Source organism: Sphaeramia orbicularis, chromosome 11 (assembly GCF_902148855.1).
Source record: "Sphaeramia orbicularis chromosome 11, fSphaOr1.1, whole genome shotgun sequence".
NCBI lineage: Eukaryota > Metazoa > Chordata > Actinopteri > Kurtiformes > Apogonidae > Sphaeramia > Sphaeramia orbicularis.
The window spans coordinates 15,111,366-15,135,769 of NC_043967.1; the positions used below are offsets into that span (position 1 = coordinate 15,111,366).

Below are 24,404 nucleotides of genomic sequence, written 5' to 3' on the forward strand. Positions count from 1 at the left end.
ACAAATTCAACATTACACAAATGAGAATCTCAAAAGTCATGACAACAGTTTCTTATCTTTTGCAGCTTTTTTCCACATCTCCAATATTCTAATCTTAGCATTATTAATACAGGATGATGACCACTCCAGATAGATTACCTCGAGAAGGGCTTGTAGCCAGTGTTTTATCGATAACTGGTGGATTGAGAGCCACCTCAAAACTATAGTTTTTTTTGTGCTGTCATGTCAGCCAACCAGAACCCACATTCTATCTCTGATCTTAAATCTGGAGTCATCATTTAAAAGATTGTGCAGGTTTCAGTGGGTGACTTAACTTTTTTTCACACTAAAACAAAGAGAAAAAATTGTAGTTGTCATCATTTATATACTATAGTGGTGAAATGATTCCTTGAGTAATTTGAGTACCTCAATTACAAAAAATGATCGAGGAATTTTCTCTGCCTCGAGGAGTTGCTTATTTAATTGTAAAGCTCAAAGCACGGCACTTTGCACGGACTACTTAATGAGGCACAACACGCTTACGTCACTCACGCAAAGGAAGATGACGGTAATGTTTATGCATTTTTTTAATGTAATAATGCCTTATGTTTTTGATACGTACAAGAAATACTGAGTTGAATGTAATTAAATTTTATGTATTTTTATTTGTGTCTGCAATTGCCTCTGGAAATGTTTCTAGTCAAGAAAATACATTTTGTTGCGTATGCACAATATGAATGTAAGAAATAAAACTGTCAATTATCAAAAAAAAAAGAAACCAATTAGTCCTTCATTAGTAAGTGAAAAACCTTATTTCCTCTTGTGTATTTATAATTGCTTATAAGTTTTATCCAATAACAAGATTAATCGAAGGAATTTTCAGCAGAATACTCAAATACTAAAATATTCGATAGCTGCAGCCCTAATACACTATTATGATATTATTCTACATGTCCAGTCCACTTGAGATTGAATTGGTCTGTATATGGAACCAGAACTAAAATAATTTTGACACTGTTGACTGTAAATATCTTCAATGCAACTTTTGCAGCGACAAATTGAAGACCCCGGTGCTAAAAGTACCGAAGTCACAAAAAAAGTCTGTTAATATATTTATAAAGTGGACTTAGCTAAACAAATACAACATGTTTATATGCTCTACTTGAATTGTCCAAAAATGTGACTTTAGTACTTGTAGCACCAGGGTCTTCAATTCATCCCAGGGGCCAGAATGGACCCTATAGTGGGCTGGTTTTGACCCCAAGCCATATGTTTGACACCCCTGACCTAGAGCTTTAAACAGACTGACCTTCATGATTTGCCTCATCATGCTGGAGATATTTTTGTGCAGATTTAACCACCCTCGTAGAAGTTTCCGCTCTCTCTGTGCTTCTAGTTTAGCATAAAATGCAACCAGCTTTTAAAGCTCTAGATATAGAGCTGGACCTGGAGAAAAAACCACAAGAGGTGTAAGATGGAAGGATGTACTGACTTTTTATTACATTTTTCTACATTCACTGGTCCTTTTTAGTAGTGAACCGCAACTTCAGAACAGTAACACTTGGCCTGTGAACGTAATGTTTATACAGCATAGAAAAGCACACACGTCTGTTATTTCATACACAATTTCCAAACCATGAAAGTGTGATTAAGATTTAAACAGTGTTAGGGGTCAAGAAGTCTGTCGGTACTGAGGTTTAAGTCAATATACTGTATGATCCACATATCGTTAACCTCATAACATAATTGCCTAAGTCATACACTATATGGACAAAAGTATTGGGACAGGCTGAATTCAGGTGTTTCTTTTCTAACAGGGGTCTGGGATACAAAACAATAATGACAAATGCCATAATATATAATAAGCAACTTTAAAAACATACATTTAAAAATGTGCTAGAATTGTCCTGAGATGTACAGGGGTTGGACAAAATAATGGAAACACCTTAAAAAATCAACAAAATATAATTTAATATGGTGTAGGTCCGCCTTTTGCGGCAATTACAGCCTCAATTCTCCGAGGTATTGATTCATACAACTTGTGAATTGTTTCCAAAGGAATTTTAAGCCATTCTTCAGTTAGAATACCCTCCAACTCTTTTAGAGACGATGGCGGTGGAAATCGACGTCTTACTCGAATCTCTAAAACTGACCATAAATGCTCAATAATGTTGAGGTCTGGGGACTGTGCCGGCCATACGAGATGCTCAACTTCATTAGAATGTTCCTCATGCCATTCTTTAACAATTCTAGCTGTATGGATTGGGGCATTATCATCTTGAGGTGAAGGTGTTTCCATTATTTTGTCCAACCCCTGTACTCAGACACTCCAAACAGCTTCTCATCCATACTGGGTTAGTATAGTAAATTGTTAAAGGGGTCATATTTTGCTAAACCCACTTTTATTAGTCTTTGGTACATTTATTTGTGTATCTGGACCCTAATAGTTCACAAAGTTTGAATTTGAACCCTTCAGGTGCTGCAAAGCTATCTTTAAACTCATTTTGGCAAAAATCAAGTGGATTTCTACAACCTGTTTCAATTCCTGCTTAATTTGTTACGTTTTATAACTAGTTACGTCACAACATTTGCAGATATAAGGTGAATATTTTTCAGAGTACGACATAATTGTTTGTCAGCAGCAGCAGTTGTCGTAAAAACTGAAAATATGTCCATACTTGGAGCCGATTATCTAAAATGTTCAGTTGTTGGTTGTATTAACGAACACAAGTGGTAGAACGGGACAGAGCGCACAGGGGGGTGGGGTCATTTGAATTTAAAGGGCCAGCGCTCAAAATGACCTCTCTGGTGTCATTACTCAAAATAAGGTTGAAGATGGACCTGTGGAGTTGAATTAATGAAGAATTCAGACCCAAGCATAGCATTTACAGTTTATGTAGACCACAGGGAAATGTTTTAAAATGCATAATTCCATTTTAAAAAAAGCAAAATATCACTCCTTTAACCACAAATGTGTAGACTTTGTAAACATGTGACCCTCCCTATAAAAACCCTTAAGTGAAAACAGGGAAAATGTCTGTAGCAGAAATGCCACGTTTGAGGGCAGCCTTGTAAGAATGAATGGTACTGTCAAATTTGTACAGCCTGATTGAAAAAAAAAACAAACAAACAAAAAAAAAACAAAAAAAAAAAAAACAAAAACTATAATTGAAAATATAGTCCATGAATTAAAGTAAATCACATTGTGCGTTTTTAAAGTGACTTAGTGTAGTTTTATATTGTGATAAATATCATTGCATCGGTTAGTTTGGTTTAAATTGTTATCTTTGTTTCCAAAATGCTTCAGGGATGGTTTTTACTTAATATCTCTCAACACTGATTTTTTTTTTAATCCATGACTATGACTTTTGACCCATTATAAAAGAAACACCTGAAGTCAACGTGTCCCAATACTTTTGTCCATATAGTGTATGCTACGTGCTATTATGCTATGAGGCTAACCATAAACAGCTGCAATATGGTAAAGCATCTAATGACTGGTTTTTCACAGTACAACGTGTGTCATGTTAATATGAGTCTGCTACATTTCGCTCATCTACTCTGTACCCTTCTATCACATAAACACACCTTATTATTGAATCTGAGTGTAATGGCTGACAGTAGGACATTGTTCCCTTCTGTACAATGTGAGTTTTGCACAGACATTAACACACTGTAGAGTAAATGCTGTACATTCTGATCCTTTGTGCAGTTCTTATTACTCTCATAAAATGATTAAAAACATACATTTGAGAAAAACAGCTTCATTTTCTGGCCTACTTATCTTCCTTTTCAGGTCAAGAATAACCTGGGATTTGTTCAAACTAATGAGCGATCCCAAAATTCACTACTCTACTAATCAGTTTTTCACATTTTAACCAAACTCCCTTTCTCGTGAAAAGGCACTTTGTTGTTTTTCCTAATTGAAATCCCCGTCTTCTAGGTCTGCATCTGTAAATGCACTGTGTGATATCCACGGCGGTCTAGCTCTAAAAATCCTCACAGCTCGTTCAAGCTGGAGGCTAAAACCAAAGATAAGGCAGTTCATTAAAACTCTCATTACAGGCACATTTTGTACTAAAAACATGGTAAAACGGATTTTCTGTTAACATGATCGCAGCTAATTCACTCCATTATTTTACATCAGATAACACATACTCTTCCTATACTGATTTGAAATGTTGTGGAGGTGTGAAATACAGTACAGTAGAAATGCTGCCTGGTGTTACTACAACAACAAAGGTGTGTTGTGTTAAATTTGTGTAGCTTTTTGAGGCATTTATACAGATACATTGCATAGGTAAATAATCCAATCTAATGCAAAATGGTCTTATCCTGCACTGTTATTTATCCCAGACCGTTAGCCCAATTGTGAAATTTACAGGAAAACCAGGCAAAAACTTAAATACAAAATAAAAATAGCTTGCATGCGTGTTATCACAACCATGTTACTATAGACAGTTAACTAAAACGTGAGTGTATTAAGTGAGTGAGGCAACATACGGATACATACAGAAGTCCTAATGCATGAATTGCTCCATTCCCATTAGCAGCCTGTAATCATCTCATAATACAATTACATTTGGTGAGTATCTGGTGAAATTGCAGAGACTGGTGTAAAATCACACCAGGTAGTACGAGTTCAGTTTATCCTGCTGGTTTCTGTGTTGGGTTGAGTGAAACAGAGGCTTTATTTCCTCCAGCTCCTTCACAGCGTCTCTTCATTACCTTCTAGAGTCCGTACATCAGTGAAGGAGCTGCTCCTACTTGCCCAGTTTCTTTGGGTCCTTGCTGGGCATGCACCAGTCGTCGGCCTCTGAAGTGGTCTGGTAATGCCTCAAGGCCGACTTGTTGAAAACAGGAAGTCGCTCCACGGACTCTGAGGACAGGGCCTGTGACACGGGGCAGATGGGAAGTCATTACTGTGGATCGTAATCACAGTGATGAGCATTCACAAAGCATCTGGGCCTGATTAAGAAGCATCCTAAATACATTAAAGATCTCTCTGCTGTCTATTAAAGAGCGCATGGGAGGTTATAAAATACAACATGATACTCATCAGCTGGACAGTGACTCGTCACTTCTACAGCTGAGGAACAAAAGATACACAATATTCTGGATAAATATACAGCTTTGGAAATTATCAGATTACTGTAACAAAGTCCTGAAAAGTCTGCATTTGTTATACATATCTCTATGTCTAATATACTCTATACAACCATTACATTTGCTTTTAACTCTTTAAGTGCCAGACAGTTAAGGGGCTAATAAGCCTTAAAAGTGCCACAGAATTTGGCCGTTTTTCAGTGTTTCGCGTCGTTTGTATAATATTTGAAGAATCCTGCAGGAAACCGCTCGGTAACATCCGACCGATTGCTGATTAGATCCAAAACGCACCGGACGCAGCCGATTCATTATTGATCGTAATTTGCATAATTTATAATAATGATAATAATAATAATAATAATAATAATCTTTATTTATATAGCACTTTTCATACATTAAAAACTGTAGCACAAAGTGCTTTACATATCAGTTTAAAAATCAGTACCGCCCCCCACCCACACCCACCCACTCACCCGCACACACACACATATACATATACATGCAAACCCACATATACATGCAAACCCACAAGCTCACACATACTTAAGAAGACTGACTGAGCACGGGTAGACCAGAACAAAAATGTAGAAGTAAAAGTAAAACATCAATTTAGGAGGCGCTGTCTCAGGGAGCCATCTGCACCAGGAGGCAGCCGCCGACCCCGGCGACCAGGCACCAGCAACACGGCCCCGCATCCCAACTAGTGGGAGAGGGCCAACTGGGACCCCCACCCACCAGAGAGGAGCGGACCCCAGTGAGAGAAGGCGCCACAGCCCCCGGAGTCCACAGCCGCCCCCCGGCATGGAGGGCTCCCTCTGATGAAACACCGGAGAATAAGAAACATTAAAAAGATATAAAAATATTATTCGGTCGCGTGACTTCAAATTCCCGTCTGCTTGGTCTCAAAAGGGGGACACAGAAAGAATGTCATCGAAATGTGAGAAAGAAATGGGGGTGGATGGTTTGTTTGTACACAAATATGGCGTGTTCTCCAAAGCCGATCTGATCGGCCCGTGGCACTTTACAGGTTGTTTTCGTAAAGCCGATTTAATCGGCCCATGGCACTGAAAGTGTTAACCATTTTGTTTTTAAATACATATCACCATATATATTGCATCTATTAATTCCCTTCAGCACTGGTACGACATGTGGTAAAACTGTATTATCTGTTTTTATTTCTTTAATTATCATATTGATAATATATTGTCTAGTACATATTGTACAAATTGCTGTTCTAATGTTGCGTCACACTGCACCACAGCTAAACCTTACCAACGTAAATGCTGCAGTGTTATTTTTGACTGTCAAAATAACCATTCATTCATTTTCTGAACCCGCTTTATCCTCACTAGGGTCACGGGGGTCGCTTGGAGCCTATCCCTGCTACTTATGGGCAAAGGCGGGGTACACCCTGGACATTTTGCCAGCTCATCACAGGGCTGACATATAGAGACAAACAATTCACACAATTCACATTCACACCCATGGGCAATTTAGATTAACCAATTAACCTATCAGTGCATGTCTCTGGATGGTGGGAAGAAGCCGGAGTACCCGGAGAGAACCCATGCAGACACGGGGAGAACATGCAAACTCCACACAGAGAGGTCCCACCCCCCCATCTCAAATAACCAGTTATGAGTTTTAGTTTGAAGAAGAAAACCTGATGATACTATAATACAGATGTGTGTAAAATAATGAGCTTTATACTTAATTTAGTGAGTGACACAGCCTGTGGATAAATAATGTTCATTTGTTGGTGGTTTCGGTAGAACTACGTGTGTTCTGGGTCCAGACTTCCCCCTGCTGTTGAGAGTTTGGAAAATCAGTCCTACATAAAACACCTTAAGTAAAACACTGTGGAAGGATCGCCTTCAACAAACCTCACACAGCACTTTGTATGAACTCTGGTTCTTCCTCCAGGCAGAACAGTGATACATTTACACTTAAGAGGTCATGTAAACCGAAAAAATTCCATCATTGATGGATTTTTTTTTTTTTTTAAAGATGACAGAAAATTCTGAAGGCTGTCCATCATTTTGACAGATTAAAATACTGAGGGTAATTTACCATACAATATTTTCACACAACACAGTACACAGAACCTGCCGGCAGGATCGCTGGTCTGTATCTTTTAACAAGACATCAAACAGTCCAAAACAGTATCCTGCCTGTATATAACCCTACAGCACCTGCATATAACCCTACAGCGCCTGCATACAGGGTGGGGAAGCAAAATTTACAATATTTTGAGGCAGGGATTGAAAGACAGTGTATGACCAATTAGTTTATTGAAAGTCATGAGAATTTATTTGCCACAAGAAAATTGACATAATAGAAAATGTTTTTATTCTATGTGTCCTCCTTCTTTCTCAATAACTGCCTTCACACGCTTCCTGAAACTTGCGCAAGTGTTCCTCAAATATTCGGGTGACAACTTCTCCCATTCTTCTCTAATAGTATCTTCCAGACTTTCTCGTAATAGTTTTGCTCATAGTCATTCTCTTCTTTACATTATAAACAGTCTTTATGGACACTCCAACTATTTTTGAAATCTCCTTTGGTGTGACGAGTGCATTCAGCAAATCACACACTCTTTGACGTTTGCTTTCCAGATTACTCATATGGGCAAAAGTTTCTGAAAAGGTGTGGATAATAGTGTTAGGTATGATTATGACATCAATATATGTTTGGTTTCAAAACAACTGACGTAGTGCCTGCTGAGAAAAAACAACTAAATGTTCATTGTAAATTTTGCGTCCCCACCCTGTATAACCCTACAGCGCCTGCATATAACCCTATAGCGCCAAATATAACCCTACAGCGCCAAATATAACCCTACAGCGCCAAATATCAAGACAGCAGATTCTCCTTAGTTATTTTAATAAGCCCAGTAAATGTAATTGATGGCATTGATAAATGCAGTGAAAAAAGGAGGGACTGATGCCGTGGAGGGTGATGGACGAGCAAGTAATATGCCAGTTCTTATAGCATTTGACGTGCTATATGTATGCATATTCTACCTTTTGTGTGTTCTTCAATGCCATTTGATAGCATGTCAATTTATGCCAAGATTTCTGGTTCACATAACCTTAACCGTAACCCTCAGTGTGTGGTATCTGACACGTAGTGAACATACATGCAGAAAGCTTATAATGCGTACAGGTAACACGCCAAATAAAAGTGGCGTGTATATTTATGTGAGTCATGATATCACATTGCTTTATCAGCCAGGAGCAACTACAGCTGCTGCATCACTGAGATGTTTTTGAACATTAAATACTACTAAATATGTCTCATTATCATTAAAAAATTTGAATTTGAAATGACGGATAATAATGTGTTATGACGGAACCCCTGTTACACTTGGACTGAATAACTCCAAATACCTTCAAGTATATGACGGCTGAGGTGCCATAGCCCTCCATGGAGTAGAGCTGCAGGTCTCCCTGGAAATACTTGGCATAGAGACGGGAAATGGGCAGACCATAGCCAAAACCAGCCTGAAGCAGGGAAAGAATAATAGAGTGAGTATTAGTGATGATACAGGTTCTACAAAGGGCTGAAATCAGTGTCAAGCATCAACTAAAAACTGCTTATGGTGTGCTTTGGAAACATGTCTTCAGTTTGTGTTGCAGTTACACTTTAATCTGATGAAATGCCTGTGACTGCATTCCTCTCTGTAATATGCCAATTCGCAACCATGCTAACTTTCTGAGCCTCTGTTGACCAAAGATAATTACATTTTCCTGGTTTGCTTTTAACCACGGGTACATGAATGCCAAAGGTTAGTCTCACCAGAGGGGCATTACGGGCATTGTCCACGTGGACCGGATTGGGAGCTGTGGAGTACATGTAGCTGAAGAGGCGCTCGATCTTCCGTAGCGGGACTCCGCCTCCTCTGTCGGACATCTAAAAATAAAGCAGAGGTATGGCATCTTTACATGTGTTGACTCATTGTATTGCCAGCAGGCTCCTGTTCTGTGAACTCTTCACCGTCTGTCATTTAAATGCAATCTAAACAATGTCATGCTTTGCAGATGGAGTCATTAGGTTTCATTTTATTTACAGTGTTTCCATATGGGCTCACACACACACAGCACAAAGTGAATCCATGTTGTCGCTGTGAGAAGACGACGATTAGAAGAAGGTGGAACGGTTTGTAAAATGGAAGTTGAAAAAGGAAGCAGACATATAAACATGCAACACTCTGCCACTTTATTGTTGTTTATTGTCTCTTCAACCCGTTACTGTTTATAGTTATATTTGATCTTTACAGTTATCTTCTATTTTTTCATATTTTTTACCATGTTCCTGATGCACCATGGGCCTCAGAGTTTTGTCATTTCAGTCCTCTGTATGTGCTGTACATGACTTGACAATAAAACTGACTTTGACTTGACTTTGACAAGTTTGACTTACATTTCATTATTTTATCTAATCAACTTAATTTCATTTTGTTGCTGTTGGGTGGAAAACTCTTATGTCCAAAACGGTTATTTTTCACGAAACTGGAAAAATGATGTATATTCTGAGTAAATGAATGGAGTTTAGAGATGTAGTCACAAGCTATTTTTTAACACTTTTCATTGGTTAAATATTTCTAAAACTGTCAGGCCAGCAAGGAGACTGACCAATAGAATCATTTTATGACCAAAAAAAAAAAAAAGACCAAAAATGGACTTATGAGGTTTCCACCTGACAGTGACGATTTGCAAACACACAACCATTCCTCACATGGAGTGATTTAGGACTAATAACACTGGTCTACAATTTTTTAGAAATGATTTGCTTCTGAGATTAAATGTGCTAAATGTTACGTATTTTAATAAGATTAATTGGAAAATAAATGACAAAAGTGCCGGTTCGCTGATGTTTTCAAGGTATATGATTAAGTGTTATTACACATATATATTGGTTTATGTACATTTATATAATAGTTTTATAAATCTTCCACTAAATAGAACCTGTAAAGTGAATGTATTCTAATGTGCAGACAGTGTTTTGAAGTAGATCTTGTAGCTCTGAGACAAATATTCCTTTTGAGTCAAACCCATTCTCTCGTTAATTCTTGAATTTCACATTTTGACCCAAGGCTGTATCTTGGAAAGTTCAGCCAACCAGCATTTTTTACTTGAGTTTTCTTTATCAGTGACTCTCGCGGTAAAATTTCATTACTTTTATTCTGGAAGCATTTTCCTTGTAGACCAGTCTAATGAGTTAAAATAATGAAATGATGTGAACAAGTGATTTTAATTGGACAAAAGTAGCGACCAGTAAAGGTCTAGTCCAGGGGTGTCAAACATAATCCCCATGGGCCAAAACTGGCCCACCAAATGGTCCAATCTGGCCCACAGGATGAATCTGCGAAGTGCAAAAATTACACTAACAATTTTAATAGTTTAGGGTGTTCAGGGTCACATGTAACTCATAATGATATCAAGTAAAATATTAACATAATATCCAATAAATAATGACAACTCCAAATGTTCTACTTGGTTTAATGTGAAAACATAACATACTTTTAATACCCCTCAGCCAAATATAGTGTAAGATTCTGTTGAAAGTTACTGCCCTATATTTTAGATTACATTGTCTTTGTGTAAAAATTATTACATACAGATTTATTTTGAAAGTACTCAGATATTATAACTGCACACGGCACAAGGCCATTTGACCTTGAAAAAGTTGGTCGAGGTCACCTATTTTCAATAGGCTTCTGCTCTATGCCAAGATGCATCCACAGGATAAATTTGGTGCAGATATCTCAATGCATTCTTCAGATAATGCAATTATGTCGTTGAATGGACAGACAGATGGACAGACAGACAGATGACAAAATGATTACAATACCCCTAGGCTGAGGGGCAAAAAGTAAAATTATATTATGGAAATTTTTACAAGCTATCCTGTCACAATAAAATGGGAATAACCTGAACAAATATGAACAACATGAAAAGTCTTAAGAAAAATAAGTGCAATTTTAACACACACACACACATATATAAATATAAATATCATGCCTGTTACTAAATGTTTTCTGCATTTGTAGATTCACTGTGTTAATAAGAAGCTGAGACATAATATTGTTAAAATTGCAGTTATTTTTCCAAAAGATATTTCAGGTTGTAGATGGTTGTTCAGGTTATTCACATTTTTATGATGTCATTTAACTTTCACACTAAAAAAATGACAACATTTTGGATTAGGGTATTTTTTTACTGGTCCGGCTAATTGAGATCACATTGGGCTGTATGTGGCCTCTGAACTAAAATGAGTTTGACACCACTGGTCTAGTCCTTAAGGGGAAAAGTTGGCCTGAGGATCGCCAGTTTGTTGGCAAATGTGTGAGAAAATTGTGGAAATGATTGATGGACAAAAAACAAGGAGGACCTTCCAGACAGTTAACCAGCAACGAGTCCAGAAAACGGTCAAACGTTGTGTCAGTGCAAAGGCCAAAGGTCACTGCCAAAATTGTGCTGCACTATTAATGCTCATAATTACCTTGAGGTATTAGAGCAACAAACACAACCTTCAAGGTAACAACTTTTCCAACGACACCCATGCATAATTAAACACCTCAGTATAAATCCACATTGTGCACACAAAGGCCTGGCTGAGGAAGAGGAGGGTGTGGAGCATCCTGAACCACAAAATGCAACGCTGAAGACACTGTACTGATGAAAACCTTAAGAGTAGATTGCAGGGAGAAACAAACTCTCCATCACTTGGTGTTTTCATACCATGGACATGATTTACGAGGTAATTTCAGGAGGTGAAACTATCAAAGCATGTTCTATTGTAGAGATTTTCATGTATTTCAGTCACCGTTTTCATGTTTAATTTAAGTGTTTTTTTGGATTTCAGGTTGTAGACTTACAAATTGAGCTTCAATGTGCGTACAGAGCTAAATTTAGTCCAAAAGTTCCTCGTCTACCTTTATGGTGAGGTCCTCGGTTCCCAGGGCAACGCGTACTTTGATTGGTGGTAAGGTTGGGCTCATCTCGTGAGTTTCCACTGTAGCTCTCATGGCGTTCTAACAATGTAAACAAAACACATTTCATTACATCCTCTTATCATCCCTTTGTATTGCAGTCGCTTTCAGGTTTGGTTTGTAACTGCACCTTGAAAAGCTCGAACAGCATGTGGTAAAGATGGGATGGCACGTACACAATGTGGAGTGGCTGACCAGGGTTCTTGGCTGGGAAACAAACCACAGCATTAATCATACAACAAAACAAACATTCACTTAATATGTGAATGTGTTTCAGCTGAGACACTTTATAACCTTGTTGATGAGTGATCATTTTATCTTACTTATCAACATACTGTAGGTGCAGATGTTGGGTTTGGATTGAACCTTTGCTCCACTCTTCCTCTATCTTTCCCTCTCTCTCTCTCTACATGTTGTTGTCTTTCAGCACTTCTTCTATCAGCCTGAGTCAAAAGTCTAAATATATAAATAGATGACCTGGTGGTGTTGTGGAAGAGTGAAGCCAAAATATCATGGTTATGTGAGCTGCCATGTTGCTTTGGTGTTGGTGCGACGAGAACAGAATCCGAACAAACAGAATCTTAATGTCGATCTGTAATATTTAACCTGCCCAAACCTTCTCAAATGTTCAGAGCCAAGTGCAGCTGTGAGTCTTACACTGTCTGAACCGAAATAAGATGAAAATATTGAAGGATATGGAGGATCACAACCCGCTGCTTCCTGTTTTGCTGCTGTAAATCAGGAATTTCCTCTTGTGGGACTAATAAAAAAAATATCTTATCTTATCTTATCTTATACAGACAGAAAACCCCTTTGAGGTAGTTTGGTAATTTGTACTTTGGGCTGAAATGTATCAAAACCTTAGATCATGATTCATCCTACGATCTATTTTTCAGAGGGATTGAACAGATCATATCATAAGAAAATAAACAACAGCACTGTCAAAACTTTTCTACTCAACAAATATTTGCCTTAAATGGTTAATTTATCAGTGTAATTATTATTATGATATTTTACAGAGAGTTTAGCACATTAGCACAGAGCTATTCTATGGATTGGTAGAATTAATGGCATTCATACACTTTACTAAGTTAGTGAGTTCATTTCAGTCTGTTTATAAAGATACAACAGTGTCTATCCACACTAAAGTATGTATAATTGATTATTATTGTTGTTGTTGTTAAAGCAATGCCTTCATCTGTCTCACAAAAACTTTTCCTTCTAATCTCTGCTGGAGAACTATTCAGTTACATCAACTGAAAATATTTATGGGTGCTTCTATGAAACTGGGTACATTTTGGTATCTGGCACTTTACTAGCTTTTTTAGACCCAATAATAAAAGAGAAATTCAGACATATTTCCCCCCAGGATGTATCTAATGATGACCTCAGATAAATACAAAAAAATTATACTCTTGCTCTGAGCAATTCCATAATTAATGAATTTTTGAAAAAATATTGGGGCCAAAAATATAACCAAAACTGGGACATAAAAAGCTACCAAGGTGTCAGTGCATTTGATTTGGAAAACATGGCTTGAAATGGTCTTATATACCACTATAAATGTTAAATTTGATGATCCTAATGTTTTTTTTCTAATCCAGACATGCAGGTTTTTCATGAATCAGCAGTCTCATTCCAGGTTTTGTATGTAACCCATCGTGTCCATTTGTGTTACATGTGGAACTTGCCCATTTAAACACATATAAATCATGAGTGATTTTGCAACAGCGGTCATTTTTGTGAAACACGCTGCCTTACATAACTGGTTCGATTCCCAAAATGCACCTGTGAGAGAATAAACAGATATTTGAAAAAAAATAGTGCATAATTTTTGTGTTACATGCGGATTCTTGTATAAAAATAATATAAAAACGTGTTTTATTTGAAAAATAGTTTCTCTTTTATCTCAGTAACTTCTCAGTAACTATAGTCTAGTAGTAAGTAGTGGTAACTATTTTTAAAATAGACCCAAAGTGCCACCAAACTTGCTTCATAACATTAGTCTACATCTGGTTTGAAATTTTAGCTCCCATATCCTGTTTGTAGGGACCGGTTTCATAGAAGCACCCATATATAGTATGCTTTTGTTTTCTTTAAACACACATGCATTCATGACAGAACCAAAGTGATGAAGATGTCAGCGTGTTTGCAGAATAATAGACTTGTTCCATTCGTTATAGCTCTCATATCTCATACCATCAGCTTCCCATGAAGACTCCAAAGAATGTCAAAGCATCTTATATATGTTGCTTGTAAATGTTTTTACAGACGTATTTGGGTTTAGACAGTGATAACTTGCAAAGTTTGTGTAATGTGTTGTTTTGTTGAGGAAGAAATAATGACAAAGAATTAAAATGTGTCAGTGACCTGTGTGTCACACTTCTGAACTCATTGGACAAATTAGTCGACCACAGCCTAGATAATAAATGGAAACACAGCAGATACAGAGTACAGGAAAACGCTGATAGTGTTTACTTCAACTAGATATTGTTGATACTGTAGTAATTTGAGTCCAAAATGATGCAAAAATGCAGAATCCAGACAAAGAGCAACAACAAAACACCATAACACAGCTGACTCCACCAGAAACCAGAGAAAACTAAAGGAAAACGTATAGTTAAGTTGTAAGTCGCCTACATTTTATAAGAAGTAAGAAAATTATGATGCAGATGGGATCGTTCTGCCACAAGAGGTCATCTATGACCTTTAAGCGAGATCGAAATCCATCTGCTCTATGTGCACTAGATAAATAAAATGGACTTGGCTTGATTTAACTGAAAGTTGTGATTTCAGGCCTTTTAGACTATGCCGGTTCTCCTGAGGTCACGCAGTTTTCAACATTAGCTGGAAGAATTTCTTGCCAACTAAAACACGGAACAAACCAGAACAATTTCATTCATCATTTTGATGGATTTTCTCTAGATCGTATCTGTCTGTTACATGCTTGGCAATTATGTACAATTTAAATACTTACTTAGTTTAAAGAGAACAACAGTGAAACTATTGTTTTAGACAGCAGAAAATAGCTGAGTAAAGAGAGAAGAGATGCCAACAAGAACAAACTGGGATGTTGTGGTGGTTTTCACCCTTTAACCCCTGACGTGTCTGTGGTGAGCGTTCCGAAAGTATGGTTTATTTTAAATATTCGTAAAAATTCAACCATTTGTACAATAGGAAAAATTTCAGAACGCGCTGATAGAATAGACCTTGTGCTTTCCATAGACATCTGAGCATGCTCAGTGCACCGCTCACCACCTGTGTAATGTTGGGCAAAACACATAGCAATGAGTGAGACAGACTTACTATAAAAACAGATGCTGGGCCTTGTTTTTTTTTTTTTTTTTTACACCATTTTTACCTCCGCCAGGAGGTATTGTGATCGCTTTGCTTTATGTGCGTGCGTGTGTGTTTGTTTGTCTGTTAGCATCATAACTCAAATAGTTATGGATGGATTTTCATGAAATTTTCAGGAAATGTTGATACTGGCACAAGGAAGAAATGATTAAATTTTGGTGGTGATCGGGGGGAGGGGGGGCACGGTGGCCCACTGATTTGCCTTGGCGGAGGTCTGCGCTCTCCGAGTACTTTTCTTGTCCTTGTTTTTGTTTTATTTTATTTAATGTTTTTTTTACTGTGTTTTCACTGAGTTTTGACCGTCTAACTACTTTTTAGAGTTCAATTGGTGCCAAAAAGCAGCTGGAATGATTTAGAAAAAAAAAGAGCCCCAAAAACTACTGGGTCAAAATTCAAATCCTTGTTGTTCAGTGTGTTCCAGTTCACAGTTCATGTTCAACATCCAACATCTCTTATTGATGTACATTCTGAGTGCCTTATTTAGTAAAAACCTGTCAAACTTCAATTCCTCTCTTTGTCCTTTCTGTTATTTCACCCTGTTTTGACCCTAAAACACACAGTAAAACAAAACCACTGAAGAAAAGGAACACAAGCACATACTCACAGTAGCTTCTATGACACTGAAACAGACAGCAATTCACAGCAGAAATAATGTCTTGGGGTTAAAGGGGTAATGACTTACAGTTTACTTGTGTGATTTCCATTTCAGGAGAGGTCAGATAATACTGCTCACAGAGCATCTTGGCAGTCTCGTAGGCATCTGAAACACAAAGTCAAACAAATAACAAATGTGTGAGAAAATCTAACCACAAAGAAGTCACATGCATAACACAGAGATAATATACTTCCTGTCTTTCAGTGAACTTAGGTTTGATAGGTGAGTGTGTGAGTATTTCAACTATACACCCAAAGATAATATGTTTTTATTTCACACTTGTAAAAAGACTCTATAAAACCATCTAATAAAAGACCGGTCATTTGATCAGTGTGTGGTGCAAAGTAGAAGTTGTATGTTGGTGAACAATAATTACCTTTTACTACCTCTGAAACATCGCAGGTGGGGTCAATGCTGCCAATATGTTTGGGATGGGCTGGGTTCACGCTGCCATCGAAGATTAATGCTACAGGACAAAGAGCAGAAGATGAAAAGCGCAAATGTACAATCAATAACGTTGACATGTAGCCTATTTATTCATCGGTAGATTAATGGGATATAAAGAGCAGTAAAAACAGAGTGAGCTCTTTATGCCTGAACACATGCTGACATTCCCTGTTTTTTTTTTCAAGTCTTCCATGTACTAAATATACAGAGAAATCAACCCTTAAGGTGCTTGAAAAGGCTCCCAAATACTGGACTGAGCTGAGCAGTAAAGATAGCATTAATTCACAAGCTTAACTCACTGATAGTCACTGAGAGCTATACTGACTGTGCTGGTTCATGAGCATGCGTGTGGAGATGCGGCTCATGTAGAAGCGGTCCAGGAAGTACTGAACATTCTGGTTGGTGACGGGGTCCACGCCGAATGCCTCCTTATACTCCACCACCCCCTGTGCCATGGTGGGCACCACGTTGTTATGGCGATTGCGGACATTTACCAGAGTTTTGGTGAAGCTGAGAGGCAGAGATGAGAGGACAGTTTAATGTTAGAGAAGGAAAACATGACTAGTATCACATGCTCTAAAACAGTGTTCCACAAACTTTTTTTTTTACTGGGACCCACCTTTCCATGCTTTATGTTTAAATCATTCAGAAACCAAATTTGTGCAAAAATACAGGTTCCTAGCCATTTTTTCCCTGTCATTTCAACATCACCTTATTATCTTGACTTGGTACAGTAACAATTCCAATGAAAGATACACATCGTTAACCTCATGGCATAAGTGCTTAAGTCATACACTATATAGACCAAAGTATTGGGACACGTTGAATTCAGGTGTTTCTTTTTTAACAGGAGTCTGGGATACAAAGCAATAATCACAAATGTCATAATATAGTTTCATACAGTGATAAATATCATATTGATTATTAATATTGATGTTTATACTGTATGTCAAATCATCATGAACAGGACATCTTACAGCTGTAGCCATGATGTGTCCCAATATTTTTGTCCATATAATTTATAAACATCAATATTTCCTTGAAGTTTAATGGGAAATTTTTTTTCCTAAATGAGATGTGAAGGAAGTAGATGGTTAGTTGTGGTAGAAAATTATTATTTACAGTCAGAGCAGGAAAACTATTTGAGAAACTGAGAAACATTTAAAATCATAGTCACGGATAAAAACCCCCCAACAAGATCAGTGTTGTGTAGGGATGGGAATCGTTAAGAATTTAACAATTCCGATTCCATTATCGATATTGCTTATCGATCCGATTCCTTATTGATTCTCTTATCGATTCTCATTGGGTGAGGGAATAAAAGAGTACAAACGGGTGTGTTTGCATTAACTGTCTTTTATATTTCCATTCTGCACAGAAAATAGAACATATACAGTATGTACAAATAATAATAACAGATGATGCTAGGCCGGTTCGGGGGGGGGGGGGCTTACAGTGAAAGTGAAACTAAAGAGGCTTTACTAATTCCTCTATTGCCGCATTTCTACTACGTGGAACCGGTTCAACTTGGCTCGGCTTGTCTCCCGTTGTTGTGCACCTCATTTCCTTTCCTTTCTTACCTTCGGAAACTTGTATTTGAGGAGTTACGGCGTTTGTTGCCCACACCGGAACCGGCCCGGCATTCACTCTGCCACTACATTCACAAGCGCCGCTAAGTAGAGTATCAAATACGTGACATTCCTGTAAATCAGGGGTGTCAAACTCATTTTAGTTCAGGGGCCACATTAAGCCCAAATTGATCTCCAGTGGGCTGGACCTATAAAACAATAGCATAATAACCTGTAATTAATGATGACTCAAAATTTTTCCTCTTTGTTTTAGTGCAATCAAAATAAAATTATGAAAGTATGTACAGCGTGGGGAAGCAAAATTTACAATGAACATTTAGTTGTTTTTTCTCAGCAGGCACTACGTCAGTTGTTTTGAAACCAAACATATATTGATGTCATAATCATACCTAACACTATTATCCATACCTTTTCAGAAACTTTTGCCCATATGAGTAATCAGGAAAGCAAACGTCAAAGAGTGTGTGATTTGCTGAATGCACTCGTCACACCAAAGGAGATTTCAAAAATAGTTGGAGTGTCCATAAAGACTGTTTATAATGGAAAGAAGAGAATGACTATGAGCAAAACTATTACGAGAAAGTCTGGAAGATACTATTAAAGAAGAATGGGAGAAGTTGTCACCCGAATATTTGAGGAACACTTGCACAAGTTTCAGGAAGCGTGTGAAGGCAGTTATTGAGAAAGAAGGAGGACACATAGAATAAAAACATTTTCTATTATGTAAATTTTCTTGTGGCAAATAAACTCTCATGACTTTCAATAAACTAATTGGTCATACACTGTCTTTCAATCCCTGCCTCAAAATATTGTAAATTTCGCTTCCCCACCCTGTACATTTACAAACTATCCAAACAAAAATTATGTGAATAACCTGAAAAAACTGAATTTTCTTGAGAAAAATAACTGTGATTTTAACAATATTACACCTCAACTTACCATTTATACATGCATATTACGAATTGGATCTACAAAGGCACAAAATATTTAAAAACAGGAAGAAAAATGTTAACACTTCACTTATAAAATTTCAGGTTTTTCACATTTTATTGTTAAAAGATAGTTTGTAAATAATATGTTCATAATTTAATGTAAGTTTTAAACTAAAACAAAGAGAAAAATTTGGAGTTGCCATTATTTATGGGTGTAATGTAATATTATGTTTTTCACATTAAACTAAGAAAATTTGGAGTCATTATTCATAGTTATTAGTTAGTTAGTTTTAGTTATTATGCTATTATTACCTCCACCAGGAGGTATTGTGATCACTTTGCTTTGTGTGTTTGTTTGTTTGTTAGCAAGATAACTCAAAAATTTATGGATGGATTTTCATGAAATTTTCATGAAATGTTGATACTGGTGCAAGGAACAAATGATTAAATTTTGGTGGTGATCGGGGTGGGGGTGAGGGGGGGCAGATCTGTCTTGGCGGAGGTCTGCGCTCTCCGAGTGCTTTTCTTGTTGTAGTTGAGATCACATTGTTCTGTTCGTGGAACCTGAACTAAAACGAGTTCGACATCCTTGATTGTTAATATCTTAAGTGTAATTTTTGCTCTTTGCAAATTCATCCTGCAGGCCAGACTAGAACCTTTGGCAGGCCGGTTTTGGCCCCCGGGCCGCATGTTTGACACCCCTGCTGTAAATGATTCACATGCTGTGGACAACTGTTTGAGGATATTGGAGGGATTCCACCCTTCTGAAGACATGGAAGCTTTGCAAGTGTTCCAGGTAAGTGGACCTGGTGTCATCTTTTTAGACCGTTTCTGCCTCAATGCCATGTTGGCTACGTTCTGACCAAAACAATGCAGCGTACGTGTGACGTCATTGCGCATGCACAACGAAGGCGAAATCGATAAGCAGAATCGTTAAGCAGGCAGGCAAACGATTCCAAGGAATCGAGCTAATGGGAACCGGTTCTCAAAAAGAACCGGTTCTTGATTCCCATCCCTAGTGTTGTGAGAAATTAAGTTAAAATAATCTCTGTAGCATTTTGGAGGAAAAGATAACAATTAAAACAAAACTAACCAATGCAATAATATTTATCACAATATGAAACTATATTATGACATTTGTCATTATTGTTTTGTAGCTCAGACTCCAGTTAGAAAAGAAATACCTGAAATCAATGTGTCCCAGTACTTTTGTCCATATAGTGTGTCACTTTTGCCATTATGCTAGGAGGCTAACAATTTGAAAAATTGCAACTTTGCTTTATCTGTGTGTTACTGGAAACATGTAAACATATGAAATATGTAAAATATGACCAAATACAGAGCATAGGTAACATGACAAACTGCAAATCTAATGTTAGAATTACACTGATTAAAACAATACAAAAGAATTCAGCAAACATCATCAAAAGCATGCTTAAATTAATGAAATTGTAATTTATTTGGCAACCCAAGTAATATTTCCTGCATCTCCCCTGGAGGTCACCCCTTTTAGAAAAACCACATGAATTTCACATATGTCAAAATCACATGACCAAAACCATGTCATGTACAGAAAACATAAGAAATTCCTGTGTTTTTTGTATGGGGCAGCCAAGTGTTTTGGATTGGACGATGAAAAAAAAAAACTCAGAAGGGATTAAGGGACAATCTTTATCTCAGTGATGTGTCAGACATGGAGACTGAAGGACTTACTTTGACAGGACATCCTTATCATATGGATCTTCCTCTAAAAACTCAACAAGCTCCAGCAAACTCTGTGAATACCTACGTGGGAGGAAAGACACACAGACACAGCCTTAACTTGGGGATATTCACAGTGTAACAGACAAAAAAAACTACAAACTGAGATCTTTAGATTTATAGTATTATGTAAAGCCACAAGATATATTATTCAAGTCTTTGGAAAAACTGCACTAAATGCATGCAAACAGTTAAACAACCGTGTAACAAGGCACAGAGGTTTTGTATTTGGGCCAAGAGATGAAAAAGGCGTGAGCTAAAGCGAGTCATGCTTTCTTTCACTCTGAAAATGAAGAAGTGGGTGAAAGGTGAACAGTGCTCTGGCTCTGATCTCAACGTGCAGAGTCTGTCCCTCAACCGACCTTCAACTCTCTATGTCAGATATGTTCCGTTGTGTTACATTCTCACAAAGGTGGGAGGGAATATCAAGGCGTGACGCTTCTCCACCAACAGTAAACACCATTAACACACCAGTGACAGATCAGATCAACTGTTTTGCTGGTGATGCAAGTTTGCTGGCTTGCAGTGGTGGGGAAGAGGAAGCATTACAGGAGGCACATGACCAAATATAGATACTGGAGCTCTCAAAAAAGGAGCATAGGGAGGGGAAATGACCTTTGTTTGTTACCACGTCCTCACATGACTAGTAGTGCAGCAGCACACACTGGAGTCACATCTGCTGTAAAGTCTTGTACTTTAAAAGCAGCTGGTGGGAAGCAGCGTAAATTGTGGAAAGAAAAATAAAAAAACTTGAAGTAGTGCAATGACCCAGAAATAGGATTTTGACGCAAAAGCTGTAGGGCTGATCCCTCCACTAAACAAAATAAACTGTATTAGGACGCTCTGCTATAAATAGGTTGCAGTACACATATTACTGTATGCAGTATTAAGGTATGACATACAAACATAGGCATAAGTCAATATAAAAGTCTCACTTCTACTTGTTTATTTTACTTCACATTGTTACAGTTCAAGAAGATAGGAAATAGTATGTCAGGGTAACAATGAAGCACATGAAGCTGTTAAGGATCTACAGTATTTTCTGGCAATGACTAAACTGACAGCATATTAGTTAACAAGGAAATACCAAAAATATTGTCATTTTTCCATGACTACAATTAGAGCACCCTACATGCTCCTAAATCTGGAACTTTAAATAGCAACCGCCACAGGCTGCACAGGCTGATATTCCAATTACAAATGGTATAATGATACTATTAAATAGTGAAAAATACTGGGTAATGGCAGGTGATATTTGATACCAAATTTCAAGTTCTAAGGAGTAAATCTCATCGGCATCAGTGCATGGACTGATATACTATTAGCAGACAACCTCAGGTTGTGGTAAATAGGTGTATTTTTTACACCACAAAATTGCTTAAATATAGACAAATGCAAATGAGAATAATGCTTTGTATAGTAATGTAAGGATGGGTGATATGGCTGTAAATGTTAACATGATGAAGAGTTACATATCTGTCTAATGTCTAATCTTTACTTGTTTTACATTAAAGGGCTGAAAGTCAGCACTGGTCTTCAAGTTTTTACAAATGATCTGCCTCAGAGATACAATGTACTAAATCATAACAAAGTGGTGGATGGATGATGTCAAGATATATGATAGTTACTGCCTATATACATAGGTATATGTAGATTCATATAAAAGACTCATAAACCTTACACTAGAAGGAATGTGAAAAGTGCATGTACACCAATATGCAGACAGTGTGTTGAAGTCGGACCACTCTCTCTCATTCATTCATAGAATTTCACATTCTGGCCCTAAAGTGTGTGTTGACCAAGCACTTTTCACTTCATTAGTGACCCAACTGTGGTAAAGTTTCACTACTTTTATTTTTAGAGCATTATACTTGTAGATCAATGTAGTTTAAAGGAGACAATTATTTGAAGTTTTAAGTTACTTGTAGAAGAGTTAACAAGATGAAAACAAAGTAAGAGATGTAACAAGATGAAAAGGATTTGAGAGATGGAGCAAGACAACATAACAGAGGACAATTTGTAAGAGGGAAAAATGCCACTTATACACTCTGATTTTGTCTTTTGTGCTTATTTTGTTATTGTGTGTTTTGAAGAAAATCAAATAGTGCACCACAATAATATTTCCTATGATATGAAATAATATTGCTACAGTCATTGTTCTTTGTTTTTTTTTATCCCCCAGCCCCACAATAATGTGTATTGTAATATCCCTTTTGTTAAAACTGTAAATTGCTACTGAAATAAGTTTCATGGCATTGGTATCGGTACTGGTAATGAACATTTCTCAACAATATCCAATCCTAGAAGCATCACATAAATTATGTTATGAAAAAATACAATCCCACCTCAAATGTGTGTTGCACCTGTTCATTGATCTAATTCAGACAGAGGTCATAAAGATCATGAGGTGAGTGCACACAGGACAACTCAGGATAATGGGTGAAGGGAAGCAAAATACATTGTGAACAAAGAGGGTCAGAAGTGTAAACAAAGCTTCAAATATGATGCTATGAACTGTCATGTGATGAAGCAATGGTTCCCATGTAAATTTGTGGTAACAGTGGTTTTTATACAAGAGATTAACACATGCAGCGCAGTGTGTAAATACCAGCTGATGAGGAGCTTTAGGGATGGAGTGCCGAGGAGCTTGTCAGGGAGGAAGTCAATTTCCTTCATGATGTTGGCCAATCTGACAGGAAGCTCCTGCCGCAGGAACACAAAGGAGGTCTTCTCACATGCATTGGCTGAACCTATAGTCACATGAATAACAGAAAAAAAAAAAAGTCAGGAAAAAGAAATCACTGAGCAAGCATCTAACTTTGACCCCATTCTGTCAAAAAGAGATGTATGTTGTCTTATCAGCAGTTTTGATTGACCTCTTGTATAGTTTTTTGGGCTGAGACACAACATCAGAGAAGAGACTTTTACAAGTATAACTGCACAATAAAGTGATCTAATGAATATTCATCCAAATTCTTCAATGCATGTGTACTGGGATCAGTTTCCAGCCTATCTTAACCAAATCTGCAGAGCTTACATAAAGAATAACGTGAGTTTGTGCAGCTGCCATGTGTGAGAGGAAAACATACACACACACACACACACACACACACACACGAACATCAACTGTCCGATAAAACTAGCACTTACCAAAGTCAATAAACTGCTTCATAGACAACGGAGAAGGAGAAAACTTAGAGAACCTCTCTACATGTTTCGGTATCCCAGCCACTGAGCCGTTTTTCAGTAAAAACTGAGCGAACTTCATCGTTGCTCTACTTTTCCAGCCCCAGTGTCAGACTGTGAGACAGCACGTCCTGTCTTTCTACAACAGCACTCCAGTTTTGCGATTTTTCCTGGCTTTATGCACGAAACACCTCACGAAAGCAGCATTTTCACGGATGCTAGCAATGAATTCCCCATTGTCATGACTAGAGTCGGGTAGTTTCCTAGCATTATTAGTAAGTTTTCGTGTGTTGTCCAACAGGCAGGCTCTGACATTGACCAGCGCTGCACCAAGTACATTGTTGTTGGGAGGGAAGCAGGAAAGATTGACAGGGGAATGGACCAATGAGCGTCTAGAT

At 37.6% G+C, this 24,404-nt stretch overlaps 1 protein-coding gene and 1 long non-coding RNA gene across 2 annotated transcripts in view; one reads left to right on the forward strand and one right to left on the reverse strand.

Moving 5' to 3' along the window:
• Nucleotides 1–5,279, forward strand: part of LOC115428664 (uncharacterized) — a 17,873-nt gene extending 12,594 nt beyond the window's left edge. Inside the window, exon 3 of the long non-coding RNA XR_003936667.1 lies at nt 5,269–5,279. This is a non-coding gene — a long non-coding RNA (uncharacterized LOC115428664). The remainder of the gene's footprint in view (nt 1–5,268) is intronic.
• Nucleotides 3,487–24,364, reverse strand: pdk4 (pyruvate dehydrogenase kinase, isozyme 4). The gene is made up of 11 exons (XM_030147819.1): nt 23,971–24,364; nt 23,429–23,570; nt 20,773–20,844; nt 16,864–17,048; nt 16,468–16,557; nt 16,119–16,196; nt 12,210–12,286; nt 12,023–12,121; nt 8,884–8,997; nt 8,475–8,588; nt 3,487–4,871 (listed from the first exon to the last, which is right to left on the reverse strand). Exons 1-11 carry the CDS (start codon nt 24,086–24,088, stop codon nt 4,743–4,745), a joined length of 1,218 nt encoding a protein of 405 aa, XP_030003679.1. The 5' UTR covers nt 24,089–24,364; the 3' UTR covers nt 3,487–4,742.
• Between the last annotated feature and the right edge of the window lie 40 nt (nt 24,365–24,404).

Excerpts from the sequence above, each read along its gene's own strand:
- pdk4 (XM_030147819.1), bottom strand. The coding sequence starts at position 24,088 with ATGAAGTTCGCTCAGTTTTTACTGAAAAACGGCTCAGTGGCTGGGATA. Across the intron at positions 17,049-20,772 it reads GATAAGGATGTCCTGTCAAA|CTTCACCAAAACTCTGGTAA; the intron begins GTAAGTCCTTCA and ends TCTGCCTCTCAG. Across the intron at positions 8,998-12,022 it reads CCGAGGACCTCACCATAAAG|ATGTCCGACAGAGGAGGCGG; the intron begins GTAGACGAGGAA and ends CTTTATTTTTAG.